This window comes from Gymnoscopelus braueri, assembly GCF_963280865.1.
Source record: "Gymnoscopelus braueri genome assembly, chromosome: 17".
NCBI classification, from domain to species: Eukaryota; Metazoa; Chordata; class Actinopteri; order Myctophiformes; family Myctophidae; genus Gymnoscopelus; species Gymnoscopelus braueri.
Genome location: NC_137617.1, coordinates 25,689,105 through 25,705,563, shown reverse-complemented (window position 1 = coordinate 25,705,563; position 16,459 = coordinate 25,689,105). Strand labels below are relative to the sequence as shown.

General features: G+C 44.5%; 1 protein-coding gene across 2 annotated transcripts in view; it reads right to left on the bottom strand.

The window, feature by feature from the left end:
• The window catches only part of LOC308105532 (caveolae-associated protein 1-like), a 32,373-nt gene extending 19,769 nt beyond the window's left edge, over positions 1-12,604 (bottom strand). The window contains exons 1-2 of one of the 2 annotated variants that reach the window (XM_080456331.1): positions 12,340-12,604; positions 11,731-12,252 (exon numbers count right to left, since the gene is read on the bottom strand). In XM_080456331.1, coding sequence (XP_080312457.1) covers positions 11,731-12,252 — 522 coding nt within the window. In that variant the 5' untranslated portion in view covers positions 12,340-12,604. Of the gene's footprint in view, positions 1-11,730 lie in introns of both variants that reach the window. The other variant, XM_080456330.1, reaches the window with a different exon arrangement.
• Between the last annotated feature and the right edge of the window lie 3,855 nt (positions 12,605-16,459).

Below are 16,459 nucleotides of genomic sequence, written 5' to 3'. Positions count from 1 at the left end.
AGTATAGTGTTTGTATGGAGCAAGCTGGCAGCGAAGTGCAACTCCTACAGATTGGTAGGGGCGCCTACAGCAGGGAGTAGAACTGGGAGGGATAGCGTGTTCCTCCACATGCATTAAGCCCCAGTGAAACTCTCACTGTCAGGTGAAGAGCAGCTGGAAAGCATTTTACATCTAAAACTAATCAGCACACTCAGTTTTCACACTTTAAAAAAATACTTTTTAGTCATTTCTGCTTTAATTCGATAGTGACAGTCGTAGTGACAGAAAGGAAAGGTGGACAGAGAGCAGGGGTTTAACACACTGCTGTGCCGGGAGTCGAACCGGATCTAGCTATCGGGTCGCCCCATGAAAATATACTTTTGTGAGGAAAGATATCGCCATCGGCAGTTTGAGGTAAGGGAAGTCACGCACAACCAAGGCCTCCGACAAGCAGACTCCACTGGGTGATGGGTGGGCACTCCTGTAGCCAGTGTGTGTGTGTGTGTGTGTGTGTGTGTGTGTGTGTGTGTGTGTGTGTGTGTGTGTGTGTGTGTGTGTGTGTGTGTGTCAAGAGAGAGAAAGAGAGAGAGTGAGAGAGAGTGAGAGAGAGAGAGATCGAGAGTGGGAGAGAGCACGAGAAAGAGAGGAGAGACTACTATTCACATATACACTGTCGTGTGTGCGTGTTTGTGTGAGCTCAATTCTCATGTAAACACCATGGGAATGTGTGTGACTGTCGTACACTGCATTAAACTCTGGGGAGAAACATTTTTGTGCTGCTGTCTTTTTTCCATTCCGAGTCTCTTCACTGGATCTTTAATCACCGCCAAGAGACCCAGAGTGAGAGGGAGTGTGTGTGAGAGAGAGAGAGAAGGAGGGAGGGAGAGAGAAAGAGAATGAGATCTGGGTTTGCTATATAAAGTGATGGCATGCCACAGGTCCCTAAGGGGAGGCAAATGAGTCACCAGGCATGTTGCTGTATACAGGCAGCACTGGAGCAACACTGGGTTCACTCGTTCGTTGGTTCTAACTCGCTTTATTTCTTTTCTCTTTTTGTCCTCCCTTTTTTCCATCCTTCCTTGTGCTCTCTCTCCCCTCACAGGTACACACTTTGCACAGCAGTCACAACTGTATCCTACTGTACTAGAAACACTGCTACAGTACTAAACAAACTCCTATTATACATATAAACACTCCTACTTTATGTAGAAACAGTCAAACTCCAGATTCCCTCGAACCTTTTAAGATGGAGAAGTTCTGCTAAAATTTACTAGAAATGGGGATGATAGGTAGAAAGGGTAAAAAGGTCAAAGAAAGAATTGGCTGGTATCCATGTTGAACTTCAGTTCAACATTTCCGACAGTTAACAGCTGCTTTGTCTCACTCAAGACATTACGAAACATACAAAGATGATTGACTGCACAATTACACCTCAACTAAACATAATTTTTCAAGTGCATGCATATAGCTGTGTGTGTGTGTGTGTGTGTGTGTGTGTGTGTGTGTGTGTGTGTGTGTGTGTGTGTGTGTGTGTGTGTGTGTGTGTGTGTGTGTGTGTGTGTGTGTGTGTGTGTGTGTGTGTGTGTGTGTGTGTGTAGGTCAGGATCTGTTTCTTCAATTTTGGCTGAATCAAATCTCCCAATCTTCCCGGAGGAAATAAAATCCTGGCTGGATTGCTCACGTTTCATATACAATAGACAACAGTATAGCTGGAAGGCACAGGTCCGCATCACCTGTTCCTCTGAATAGGTTCCTTGGGAAAAGGCCAAGGGAGATGTTCCTCTCTATGGCTACAGTATAGTAGCTTCTATTCTTGGAATCCTACCAACGTGAGATAGAAAAACAATCCAGGCACTTTTCAACTTAGCTTTAGACCACACAGTTAAGGCTGTGTAAATAAATGTGGCGAGTGAAAGCAGGATTTGTCTTTTGCACCCGATGCTTCAAGCTAACATTATTGTTAGCATCTATTGTACTAGCTTTGGTGGAAACACATGCATGAATCTGGTGCAAAACAAGGGTTTCTTAAAGGGTTTCCAAGGTTACTGACATGTCTATGTTAGGCAGGCTGCCCTAAGATCTGTCCTGCACACACACACACACACACACACACACACACACACACACACACACACACACACACACACACACACACACACACACACACACACACACACACACACACACACACACACACACACACACACACACACACACACACACACACACGCACACACACACACACACACACACACACAGAGTCACTGCAAGACGCAGCTTGCCATTGTCGACAATCGCTGGAGGTTGTTTTTCCAACATAGTTTTGTCCGGGATACTCGAAGTGCATTCATGCATAAACATGTACACACACAAACATACACAAATGCACATGCACGCATGCAAAAATGCATGCAAGAACACACACACACACACACACACACACACACACACACACACACACACACACACACACACACACACACACACACACACACAGTGCACTACAAGCACATGTAACCACAATAGAACCCTATCATTAATATCTCTATGGACGCTATTGGGTGTTCCATTCCACTCCCATATCCTATAATTTACCATGATTCCACAAATAAACAAATCAGGCCCGAAATTCTAAACTCATACAGTACATCAAAAGTCCAAACGCTCCTTTCCTCACATGCCCGTTATTCCGTTGAGCCTCAATTCAAATATGAGTCCAATCCTGATTTGAAAATCCTAATTTGGATTATTATTACTCACAAGACTGCAGTGGCTCTCAAAGTGGGGTCCAGGGACCCTCAGGGTTCCTTGAGGGGCTTCTAAAAAAGGACCCTTGCAGGTGAGAGTGTACGAACGGAACCAAATGGACCCTTACAGGTCCATCTGGTTCCGTTTGTACACTCTCAGAGTTATGGGGGTCCTTGAAATTAAAAACTTTGAGAACCACTGGTATAGAACCTCCCTGCACTCTTGGCCTGGTCTTGGTCTATGTACAGTTCAGCACGCTTGGCTAACAGTGACTCGGACAGCGATGGTTGACAGTGGCTGTTGCCATGGCTACCCCTTGTTAATCTTTCCAATAACAATGGAGGAGGCCAGTGTTTATGGAGAGATTTATGGGGCTGAAAAAGAAGTGGCTTCTTCCTTTTACGCTCCTCCTGTATATAACAGGTTGTCCCCACTCCTCCCCCCTCCAACTCCCTGAACCCATTAACACTTAAAATTGTATAGCAGAATAATTCAACTGTACTGTATGCTAAAGCTTGCGGAAACTTTGCAGCAGTTTATTTTATTTTAAAGAAGACATTTGTGAATGTCACTGCAGAATGTCATTACTGCAAAAATAAGCACTGGCTCTTCCATTTGGGAAGACCCTGAATTAGACCAAAGTATAAACTCCGTTATCTAACGGTCAAGATACAAGTTGATCATGCATCTACAGGCTGAGTTTTCATGAAAGAAATCGGTTTCAAAATCTGGAATCATATGATGAGAACCTATGAACAAATAAACTAAAGCTTTCATTGCTGAGAGCTTTTAAGTATGATTCATCCAAATCTGACTCATGTGGAAAGAACCTCTGGCCAAAAAAAGATGATTTCCTAGGATACAAATGCTTCTATTGAAGTCAAGTGAGCAACATTATTGCAGAGTCGTCATGCATTTCATTAAAGGGCAGCTGATAAGAAAAAAAATGTTTGTAATTGAAACTAGATTTTGAAAGCCTGTCAAGGTATAATACCGTACTTTGTTTGCTGAATGGTTAATTATTCCAACGTGAGCAGCAGCTGAGGAATGATCTGTATGGAAGTCGATACAGTCATGGAGAAACTTTGGTCAATATAATGAAGATGTAGAGTCGATAGCATTTGCTGCCTTAAGGGGCCTTTTTGGACCATGTACACCTGCATCATCGTCATAGTAGGTCTTCCTTGTAACAAAGGCACACAGATCATTATTTATTGTCTGTTTCCGTATGTATAAATCCATTCAAATAATTCAACTCTGAAAGTGTAAGAATGCACCAGGTTTCATTTCTACACTTTCAGAGTTGAAAAAGCACTGTATCTTTGCAATGATTCGGTGCCAACTGATATAAATGAAGTACAAGCAGCATATTTTAGTATGGAATGCAAGGGTAAATACCCCCCCCCCACACACACACACACATAACACATCATACTTCAAGTAAAGAATTACTGTGAAAGAACAGAGATAAAAGGTGGAAACCAAAAGAATGCTCTCTGACACATGGCAAATCAATTGATTGCCCTTTACTGTTAAACAGTACAAAACAATCCAATAGGGGCGGGCCTGCAACAGCTGGTCCAGGTCCACAGACACGAACCAAACAGGAACACAATCTCCTAAAGGCCCTTTCCTTCTCACAATCAAACAAGTATGCGATAGCTGCTATTTTTAGATTGCCTCCCCCTCTCTCTCTCTCTCTCTCTCTCTCTCTCTCTCTCTCCCTCTCTCTCTCTCTCTCATATTCCATTTGTTGCATCTCCCTCGAGCATGTGGCTCTCCCTATGTCCATTTTCACTCCCCCCTTCTCCCCCCTTTCTCTATTTACTTCTCTCTCTCTCTCCCCCCTGATCCCTCACTCACTCCATCGTCTGCCCCCCCCCCACACTCTCATTCTCTCCATTCTCCTTTGAGCGGCACAGCTGCCTCCTTGTCCTGTCCGACAAGCCCTGCTCCAATCAATGATGTCATAACGTACAGAGCAAGGCAAGCTGTCCCTACTGTACCTACAGCGGTTCTTGGGGTGGGGGGGGGGGTGTTCCAGGGGGCTCCAGGGGGTCCCCTGCAAAATGTGTTAATACAGCATCACAATCATTTTAACCAATTTATCCATATTTTTTACATTGGCAATTCAAAAATAGCAGATATACAAGCTCTATTGGACAAGTACTGGACAATTTCGATTTTTTTTTTACACTCTTCTGGGGGTCCCTGGCACAAAACATTTTCAGATGGGGGTCCACAACCAAATACATTTGGGGGTCCTTGACATGAAAAGGATTGAGAACCACTGATCTCTGAAGCCAGAACCCCCCCTTCCCCCACCCCCACCTCCCTGACTAAGCAGCGCTACACACAGTCTGGCTTGTAGAGCCGTGCAGGGAGAGAGAAAGAACAGGAGTATTCTTGCACACATTTCCATATATGGATCTGGACAGACCTGCGCAAGAGGAATGGATCTGCCCTTGATGAATTTACATGCGAGACGTTACGGGGGCCTTGATCGTTCCCAGGCCCTCGGCCAAATGTGTACTTTATCATTTTGATGCCGCCGCCTCTCTGTTTTGAATCTCTGTGGAAGGCTGATGGAGGGCCCTGGCTTTGGGGGAGGCGAGCGCGCCTGCTGCACTCCCAGCCTGCCTCGTTTGTGACTCATTTGGATAGAATGGTGATGACAGTGAAATGAGATGGTGTTTTGACAGTGCTGTCAAGGTGCTGCTGATTGCCTCTCTTGTTCTATACAAGAGAGGGAGGGAGAGAGAGAGAGAGAGAGAGAGAGAGAGAGAGAGAGAGAGAGAGAGGGGGGGGAGAGAGAGAGAGAGAGAGAGAGAGAGAGAGAGAGAGAGAGAGAGAGAGAGAGAGAGAGAGAGAGAGAGAGAGGTGAGGCCAACAGGTGTTTTGAGGTAGTGGTGGATGACAAGCCCAGCAGAGAGAGAGAGAGAGAACAATATCTCCTCTGACAGTAGAACGTGAGATGTTGTCTCCAGGATCCAACATCTTGATTCCTTTTGATTGTCAGGAAAGGGGGGGGGGGCACTTCAGGACAAGAAAAGAGAATATAAAAGGTGCAAAGAAAATGTGCAGTATGAATAAAGTGGTAGGAATTACAGTATTACAGTAACCTGCTGTTGTGATCCTATGAATTCACAGTGCTTTTTAGACCAACGAAGAGACTGGGTAATACTTGGGGCAAAAGCAAAGCCACACTGCCTGCAATTCCAAAATCCAACCCAGGATCACTAGGTGCTCATACTGTATACAACACAACCAAACATACATCATCTCCAGGGTATTGGTGAAAGGTGCATGCCATACGATAGTATGAAGAAACAGAGAGGTGAAGAAAGTTGAAGATGAAGGAGCGATAAGAGTGCATGGGAGTTGTGATGAGGAATTGTAGGGTGGGGTGTAGTAGGGAGTATACAGTAATATGACATAATGGATTGTAGGGTGGGGTGTAGTAGGAGTATTCGAGATATTAATTGCCCAGGTGGGTAAAGGAGTCGGGGAGTAGTGAGAGGAAGTCTCTGACTGGTTCCAGTTGAGAGGAGGAGAGGAGAGGAGAGGAGAGGAGAGGAGAGGAGAGGAGAGGAAAGGAAAGGAAAGGAAAGGAAAGGAAAGGAAAGGAAAGGAAAGGAAAGGAAAGGAAAGGAAAGGAAAGGAAAGGAAAGGAAAGGAAAGGAAAAGAGAGTACAGAAGAGGAGAGGAGAGTGGAAGAGGGGAGAAGAGAGGAAAGTAAAGCAGAGGAGGTTACAGCAGAGAGCTAGGAATGCCTGTGCTGTGATTCAGCTGTCTAAATATGGCCCCTGCTCTTCATCGCAACACACCCATCCACTCCCTACACAGAAGATGGAGACCTCACCACGTATCTATCATTCAGTCTCTTTCTCTCTCACACTCTTATGCCCACAGTCCCACCATTTGCTTATGCAAATCTGTCAGTCACGCGTACTCCTATCTTCCTCTCTCTGCTATCTCTTTCAGTCATTCTTGTACACTCCCTCGTGTTCTCTCTCTCTCATCTCTCCTCTCTCTCTCTCTCTCTCTCTCTCTCTCTCTCTCTCTCTCTCTCTCTCTCTCTCTCTCTCTCTCTCTCTCTCTCTTTCACACTATGCCATGGACTTGCTACATTCCAAGTTGGATCCACAGTAAATGCAGCAAGTCCCAGCAACACATGGACACAGCTGTCCAATAGCTGTCCACAAATTTGAGGAACAAAAGCTACGGCTTAACAGACATGGCATAAGTTGCATTTGCTAACACTCACTCACACTCCCAGAGGAGGACAGCTGCACTTGCTAACCAGGAGCAGGCTGTCACTTTCAACTGCCGTGATGACAGAGTTACGCAGATTATGGTCCACTCACTCCTGTTGCTCATCCTAGCTTGTCCTCTCCAAGCATCAGGCCCCGCCCCAGGACCGGGGGTGGCTTTTGAAGCGAAAGTTGACAAGTGGCCAACTCTGGTACTGCAAGTTTGCCCTCATCAGTAATGGAATCGACCAATGGGCTCAACACACAGGCTCACTCATGGAGGTAGTTAGTGACTTATAGGACGCATAAAGGACACTAAAAGCACATGCGTTGTAACCACAGTGACATAATGAATACCCAGAAGGAGTGTGTCCCCTATAGGGGCAAATGTGCTGGGTGAGCAGCTTTCATTGAAATGAGTGGGCCGGGATAGCTCTATGCTAGGCACACCGACTGGTGGTGGCTTTGTGTAACGCAGCATGTTGTTAGCATTAGCATAGCACTAGCCACGCCCCCTCTCTGCCACTCCCTGACGGAGATGGCCCCCGGCAGGTTCAGGAGGACCACACGTGTGGAGGGAGGCCCAGAGGGCGGCAGCGCCCAGTAATGAGGAGTGGATCGGTGACTGGCGGGTCAACATCCAGTAGTAAAGGGAAGATAAACACCCCACGCTCCACTACAAAGCACTCCAGCTGTTTCCTCTCGCTGTGCTAGCTACCCCCTTTTTTTTTGCAGTGAATACCAATGAGTTACAGTGTGTTTTTATTATCAGGAGAGGTCCAGGGCAGGGCTTTTCCCCAGGGCATCGATCCCAGTTGAATTCTTATTCCGTAAAAAAAAAGAGAGAAAAGTACAGGCTCAATCAGGAACGTCTGAATCACACTCCACACCCTGTACCACACTGGCTGCCTTTGATATGATGTCATATCAAAAGAGAAGGCGCTTGGAAAGAGATCTGAAGCCATCAGAAAACACTGTAACGTTAGTATCCGTTGCTAAGGCTGTACTCGTTGGGCAGGATGTGCTACGTGCGCCGGGATGAATGATGACCCTACACACCGTATCTTCTTCTACAAATAGTTTACATTCACCCCTAATGACGTCCTCCCTATTCCACATTATTCTTTTTCCTACTTGCATGAAAATGTTCCAGTCTTAACAGAAAAATGAAACCCATAGTTAACTCTAACTCTGACTTCTCTGGCCAGCACTTCATGATTAGACAGGTCAGGGTGCTCTATCATTGATCCTTTCAATCTTTAGCTGGATTTAACTCTTGTGTGTGTGTGTGTGTGTGTGTGTGTGTGTGTGTGTGTGTGTGTGTGTGTGTGTGTGTGTGTGTGTGTGTGTGTGTGTGTGTGTGTGTGTGTGTGTGTGTGTGTGTGTGTGTGTGTGTGATATAAGTGCCTCTATTTGCTTAGTCTCATTGCTACTAAAGTATATGTACAGTACCACTCACAACCTACACCAGTAAACCATTCCCATACAGCTAATGGAAACACTTTGACCAACCGCAATGCATGGGTAATGCAAGTGCAGTAACGGTCATTTGGGGAGGGCGTGATGAGAAGGCGGCAAAACAGATTTAATTTCAGTCGGGGAAACTTTTACCTCAGCCCCCTATTTATTATACCTAATTGCAGCCACATAAATTGTTTTTATTTCCTTTTTTAGCAGACGCCTTCTGCTGACAAAGAGCACGCTTATAGGGGCTTGGTATCTTGCACTGCTTACTATTCGCTGCTGATGGTAAAAACATCGCTGTTGTAGGGCATCAAACTTGAGACCTTTCCTTTTATTTACACGGCAGTTTCTCTATTCAAAGCGCCACACACGCACACACGCACACGCACACGCACACGCACACACACACACACACACACACACACACACACACACACACACACACACACAAGCACGCACGCACGCAAGCACGCACGCACGCACGCACGCACGCACACACACACACACACACACACACACACACACACACACAGAGTATTTCATGGTCCGCCAGGTCTGATTATACTTTGTAGTACAATGTGTATAAATTAAGCATTACTTTTAAACCAATGATGCTGAAGTGTTTGTACATGGACACTTGGACAGCTCTTTACAGAGGAGTATATGCCAACCATACTAATGAATGCTCACAAAGGTTAAGTATTTATGTGTTGACATGTAGCCTTCAGTAGCCAGAAAAACAGTGCTACAGTTCACGGGGGTGTGTCAGTGGAATCTTTCTGTCTAGTGCTGATTTCGAAAGAATCTCCCCCTGAAGGACAACAGACAGAGCAGTACACAGAAAGAATTGAAAACAGAAACACATTGCGGTTAGCTTTTTTTCCTTTTTTTTTTAAAATAATGAAGATAAGTCTGACCTTATGTCATAGTTGGCAACTATAAATAAAGCCAATGTTTTGAGTTAGTGTGAGAGCTACACAGATATGGAGGAGTTTCTCTTGCCACAGGGTCTACGATGTTGGCTAAGAGCAGCAAAATGTCAACCCATCCTGCCCGCCATGTTCCAAACAGACTGTACCAGAAAGTTGCAGCCCTCGGCTCCAGCATTTGATCAGTTAATTAAACTATTGATTTATGGCCCCTGTAGATTAAGAAATAATCCAATTATCAAATTCCATTTAAGTTGATGATGAGGATAAGCCTTTTTAATTCAGAGCTCTATCTGCAGATCATCATAAAATATGTACTGTAGCTGTTGTGCCAGAGCATCCCTCAGCATAATAGGAGAGGGTGGAAAGTGTGTGCGTGTGTGCGTGTGTGTGTGTGTGTGTGCGTGTGTGCGTTCGTGTAATTTATCCTCAATCATGAAAAAACAGTTGCCTAAAATGTCTCTCCTCTCCTGGTAAAATCTCTAGACTGAGAAAGAACTATGCGAGTCATAATGTCTGAGTCAAGGGTGGAAACTCTGAATGTTCTCGCGCCACTGTGCAAAAAGCTGCAAGCCATTACACATCAGGCTGGGCTAAATAAAGCCGGCACTCGGGGCTCCCCTCAACTCGCCTCGAAAAGAAAAAAAGGAAAAAAAGAAAAGGAAAAACAACACGGCACAGTGTATTTTATTATCTGCGATTCAAACGCTCTCCTCTCACTCTCTCTCCCCCCTCTTTCTCACCAACCCCTACCACTCCACTGCCTTAAACAGAACCTTGAGGGTCCTTGTGGTATTTTCCATCTTTGTTTTAAAAAAAATGGGGAAAAAGTGAAATGACTTTCCAAATGGATCCTGTATGACTTAGTTAAGGAAGGGAGTTGGGTCCACATGTAAAGGCTTGCCATCCTAACTCATAAACGTGGGTTGCTAATACTAAAAGGAAAGTATTGAGAAAAAAAGCACAATGTAGATTTGGGTGTGGCATAAGACAGGTACTGTAAGGTTCAAATGGCCCATACACAGTACAAATCCACAGTGTTTATTTAACTCTGAGAGTGTACAAATGGAGAAATGGACACTGAGGATTTTACTGTGTTGTGTGAAATAGCATCTTGGAGATAACATTCACATACCAATGTTTATTGCACAGATATTACTGTACTGTACTTACGGAGTCATTTGTGCATATATATTAGACACATTAGTGGGATTGGAAATGACATTAGAGTATCTATTGAATGAAATATATTTGTTGCATTTTAAGATTTCTTGTCAATAAAAAGTATGTTATAAATCAAATGCATAATTATCATTATTATTATTATTATTATTAGAGGTAGTAGTAGTAGTATTACTACTATTTCAACTTTCTATTTGGCCTATTCGGCTTATTCGCTTCATGAGTGTTAATTTAACTTGCATTAACAATAATTTATTTAAAATTAACTTTGACAATTAAAATTAACACATTTTGCTGTGCAACCAACTTCACACACAGCCATGTGCTCAGAGTGTAAGGTTGGAAGTGAGATTCACGAACACAACAACAATGTACATAATAACATAATAAAAATATGTTATATTCCTTCGTTCCTACAGTAGGAGGATCACATGGTATCAGAGAGAAATGTCAGGTAAAGAAATAATTCGAGTGGGGTCTTTTTAAGACCATCTGTCTGGTTTGGAAAATTAAACATTTAACTTGTGAGTGGCATGTTTGATTTTGTTGGGGCAATGGTGAGATAGAGAACAGCTCTTGGGCACTTGCCAGGAATGCCTCGAGGTAAGCGGTTGCCACTCCCCCAGAAAAAACCTCTTCCTAAAGCCTTTGCACCTCTGTTTATGTAGTGTTTGTGGCAAGCCATTCGTCTCCGATGCAGTCAGTGCCTTCAGCCACCATTGAATAATTTTCCCCACAATTTGGAAAGTGATGAGGTAACGAGAGGTTTTTCATTCACGTTCAAGTACCCTTGTACATCTCTATCCCCACGCCACACACACGCACGCACGTACACACGCACTCACACACACTTTTTGATGCCTTGGTTCACTATCATGCCACACCCATCCCAATGTCAATCCAGACTACCCTACTGCCACGCACTCACACATACAGTACACACACACACAATCCTACAAGGATGTATAATGTACAAGGACTGTACTCACACTATACGCACATGCACAACCACATACCTCACAGACAAACCACTCAACTCTGTATGCACACATGCTCATACACAAATAAACCACACACACTCTCTCTCTCTCTCTCTCTCTCTCTCTCTCTCTCTCTCTCTCTCTCTCTCTCTCTCTCTCTCTCTCTCTCTCTCTCTCTCTCTCTCTCTCTCTCACCTGATAGATCATGACTTTGAAGTTGCGTCTCTTGAGCAGCTCGGCCTCGTTGTGCTCCAGCTTCTTGATCTGACCTCCCTGCTTCTCCAGGTTGGCGCGCACCGTCTTCACGTTGACGCTCACCTTGCGCACCTTCTCCATCATCTTGTTGACGCTGTTGGACGTGGTGCTGTGTGTCTTGGACAGCTTGGTGAGCTCGCCCTGGATGCTGGTCACCGTGCGCTCCATGTCCTGCTGCCGGGCCTCCAGCCCGTTCTGGGTCTGCTGGATCTGGTCCACTGCGCCGATGATCTTATCCAGCAGCGCCAGCACCATCACCCCGTTCTCCTGTGGGTCCAGCTTGACTGCCTCCTCGTCGCCGGTGTCGCCCTCTGTGCCCAGGGTGGAATGCTCTTTCTTGGCGGCGGCGGCATCACCCTCATCATCCGACGGGGGGAGGTTGATCTCATCGTCTGAGATTTCGGTGAGGGTCTGTGGGTCAAATTGGATGCTGGGGATCTCCACTGCTGCCATGGCTGCCATCTTTACGGGATTCAACACAGAAGGACTGTTAGGAAACTGTCTTCACGGGGTGGTTCTTTTGGTTGTTATCTTTCTCTGTTCTCTCACCTTTGTATCCCTCTCTGGGTGTCTTTTCTTCTCTGGTCCTCTGCACTTTTCTCCCTCTCACCTCCTTCTTTCAGTATCTCTCTTGTCACTTTCAGGCACACATGCACTCTTCCTTTCTCTTTTTCCTCTCCCTCGCTCTCTCTTTCTATCCCTGGATACAGGCCCGTCAGTGTCTAGGGGAAGTCGAGTGGTGCTGGACGTTACCACATGAGCACTGGGACACGAATGGCCTCATCAGGCAGAGAAACCCTCCAGTCAAGCTGCAGCCGGTGGCGGTTTTCCCTCTCCAGCCCCCCTAGACTCCCCCCCCCCCCTTAAACCCCACCCCTGTCTCCTCCCTAACTACGCCCACCTGTCAGTGAGACCCTACCCATCGAGGGGAAACCCAGCCCCCCTGTGCTCAGATGACACACCCCTCTGGTCTGCTCCGTCTCTAAAGCATGGTTGGAATAGTTAGAGCGAGGCTGTGGAGAGCTCCGCGTATACACGCTCAGGCACAGCAGAGGGAGGAATGTCAGACGGGACCTATTCGTTTTTTCCACTCCTCTCTTTCTCTCCCTTCCGCAGAATGTGTACGAGTACAGCGTGAGGCTCTGTAGACGGGAGTTAAGAGAATACAACAGACAGCAAACTAGTAGTACATGATGTCACTCTACATACTGTCTGTACTCTGTATTCAGGCACCAGAGTATACAGGGCATACAGTGTGTACACTGTAGTTATAGCTGTAGGACAAGAAGTACAGTTGGGTATTTATGTTGCTGCTAGAACTTTTGTTTTCATCCTCCCATCATCGTCAGTTTAAAAATAGGCAGTGGATATTCAGCCGTCAGACAGCATTGGAAAAGGAAACGCTATTAAGTTGTAGAATGGTGAAAGCCCTCCCCACATCCTGATTCCTAGCCCTAGCCTTTACCACACCAAGCTCCTGTCTAAGCTTCACCACACTACCTACTAGTGCCTCACGTTAACCACTTGAACCCCAGCATTCATATTCTGGAACATTAGATCAAAATAGCAGATCTACAAGCTCACTTGTAGATTGGCAATTTTTGGCAAAGAGATTTGGTGTAGATGGAAAAAAGAGGAAAAAAGACAACTCAGGTCCAGTTTACTAAGTCTAGAGGTTTTAAAGCCTCACAATGTAAGTTTTTTTATGAATAAATTTTAATTTTGTCCAATCTGTATGGTAGAGTATGTTAATACAATATTGTAATAGTTAAACAATTGGGGTGGTCATATTTTGTCTCCCTGCTCTTCTATCGAGACATTTAGATCGTGTCAAAGGTCTTGTCTCACCTAGACACAGGATCTGACACGAATTCTGACCTGATGGTCAAGATTCAATTCATCTCCCGAGCAAGCAGGACGGCTCTGTTAGCTCAATGTTAAAAATGTCAGCATTTAAGCAGGAAACCAGGTTCAAATCCGGGGTAGAAGAGGAAAGTTACATAGAGCTGCTTTAAGTAATTAACTCAAATGTATTAATTAAACCTGACCATGATTGGCCCCTGACCAATCAAGTGCTGTAGAACGCAAAGTGCCCCATATGCAATACCATTAAAAAATAAAATCCCCATTTAAATCTGATTTATTTAGCCTAAGTTATGTTTTGTATTATCTGTTTTTGGGAGCTTTATTTTCATGAAATCTACTACTGGGATATTTCTCACCAATGGCATCAACCTGGGTATAGGGTTTATCTTTATATTTATTATCACTTAGCAAGGTATAATAAGGTATGCTAAGGCACAAATGATGGTGTTGGTTCAAATCTATCTCACAAATCCATACTATCAACTGATAGTAGCTATCAAATTATACTGGAGCCATTATCGATCATCTACAAATTAAATGACTATAGAATGAACAGGAATAAATGTTCATACTTTGATGCCATATAGAAAAAAATGTTGTGTGCATTAGTCTCAATGAATTATTTTCCATTTCTACTGCTTCCGCACAGTGGTGAAAACAAGCTGTACCATATACTACAGAGAGTACAAACTCCTTCTTAAAACTGCTCGTATAAAAAGTTCCAGGCATGCAGATGGTTAGTCTTATATGGAATCCCATCTTCTATTTCTACACCAGGATCAAGGTCCAACATAAGTATATAGGGAATACGATTTTGTGGTATCCATACAGTATATATTTTAAAGAGGTACTGTTTTTTGTATTCCCCTTTACTAATGGGCTGCACACCTTCCAAGCACTATGGCGATGTATAATTTCATGCGTATTCCAGTAGCTCTGTGATCCCTTCTTCCTTTCAAGGGTTTGAAACCGTTTAATGCAGACTACTTATGAAAAGCATATGGCTCGTGGCACATCAGAATGGGGGAAACCTTACTTTGAAAAACTGTTCCTCGTATAACTCTCTGGCAGTAATTTATGTACATTATGGGAGTTCCATGCTTCCAAAATTGCTCCCTGGCAGGCTGCCAGTGTCCTGGATTAAACCCGTGCACCATGTGGAGCTGTGAAGGGGCGAGTTTCTACTCACGCTGTTTGCAAGAGGAAAAATTCTAAAGGATCTTGTTAGGACTGACTCAACTCTTGGCCGCTTGTGGGCAATTCCACCACATCTGGTAGACTTTATTCTTAGTAGGCTGCATTTCAAAAGGGCTTTGTTTAGCTACATAAGCTAAATGTGTTTTACTTAACCATAAGCATCATTTTTCACCTAGTGGCTGTTGTTTAATTTGGATGCACTGACACTGTCCAGTTATGTCCATCTATGCACTCCTCCTTTGCACATAGCCTATTTGTAGGTCTATGTTAAAATCACTTTATGAATAAATCTGACTTCACCAGCCTACTACATTTCTCATTCCAGTTATATGTATTCTGCATATCCAAGCTTTAAACAAACAACAGAACAGTACTCTATTCAATCTCTTAGGTTTTCAATGGCTACCTTTGCAGGATGTGAGTGATGTCCCTGTCCCCCCAAGTGGTGATGCTTGCTCACATCAGCAGTTGCCTGGCAACCAACAAACGAATCACAGCCAGTTGCTTCCCTCCTGCCTCCATCATTGTTCCTACAGGCTATGGGATTCAGCATCCCTAGTATCCACTATCCCTACTGTAGGCTATACTGGTCACGTGATCATGACGAAAAATATTGCCAAATGTATGCTTCGTCGCACGACGGTGTCGCGGGTCGGAATATAGCCGACCTACAAGCCCAGAAAGCATCGCTGACGCTACGCGTTGTTAACGTGTAGATCGGCTATTTTCTAAGCGCGACACCGTCGTGCGACGAGGTATGAATCTGGCTATGCCTATATATCATTGACGTCAGAGAGACAGCAGGGTTTTGACAGATCTCGAGAAATTTAGGCAGATCCTCCCGACGGGCGTAAGTAAATGAATGAATGGAGCGTTTTTTTCCCACTATTATTCTATTTTAAATGTTAAATGTTTAATGTGTGATTTGAAAGGATGTTGCAGTCGCAGGATGTGAAACAAAACAGTGAGGGATGTTTTCGCGAAGCTATAAGGTAGTTTAAAAATATATATGATGCTGATGCTGATGCATTAATGGCACCTGCTCATTTTTGCCTTCATGTAGAAATGAACGTGATATAACGTTACTCGGATGTATATTTTACACATTGCCATTCATTGTATTGCGATGACTTTTGTTTTTAGGCTACTATAGGCCTACAAATTGGGATATTATAGTATAATGTAGGCCTATTCTGATAATCACATGCAATCAATGCACATGGTCGCATATATTTCCGCTGATTTCATATCAGGTCATTGTGTTATAATATATCACTATATCAACCGTCCCCAAGATAGTGTCAAGTCAAGATAGGCTCAGGCGAGCCTCTCATCACGCAGATGAGAGGCTCGCCTCGGCTCGGATGCTGCGCGCTGGATGCGATGCGAGCGTCATGGCGTCCTTGAGACAAACCAACAAGGGCAGAGCTGCAGCACGAAGGATGCTGGACGCTGTTTAGAGCAGTGGTTTCCAACCTTTTTCATGCCAAGGACCCCTAAATTGGTATACATTTGACCGCGGACCCCCATTTGAAAACGTTTTGTGCCAGGGACCCCCAGAAGCAAAGATTTCAGTTAATTTTCGCTTTAAGAAATATAAATATTC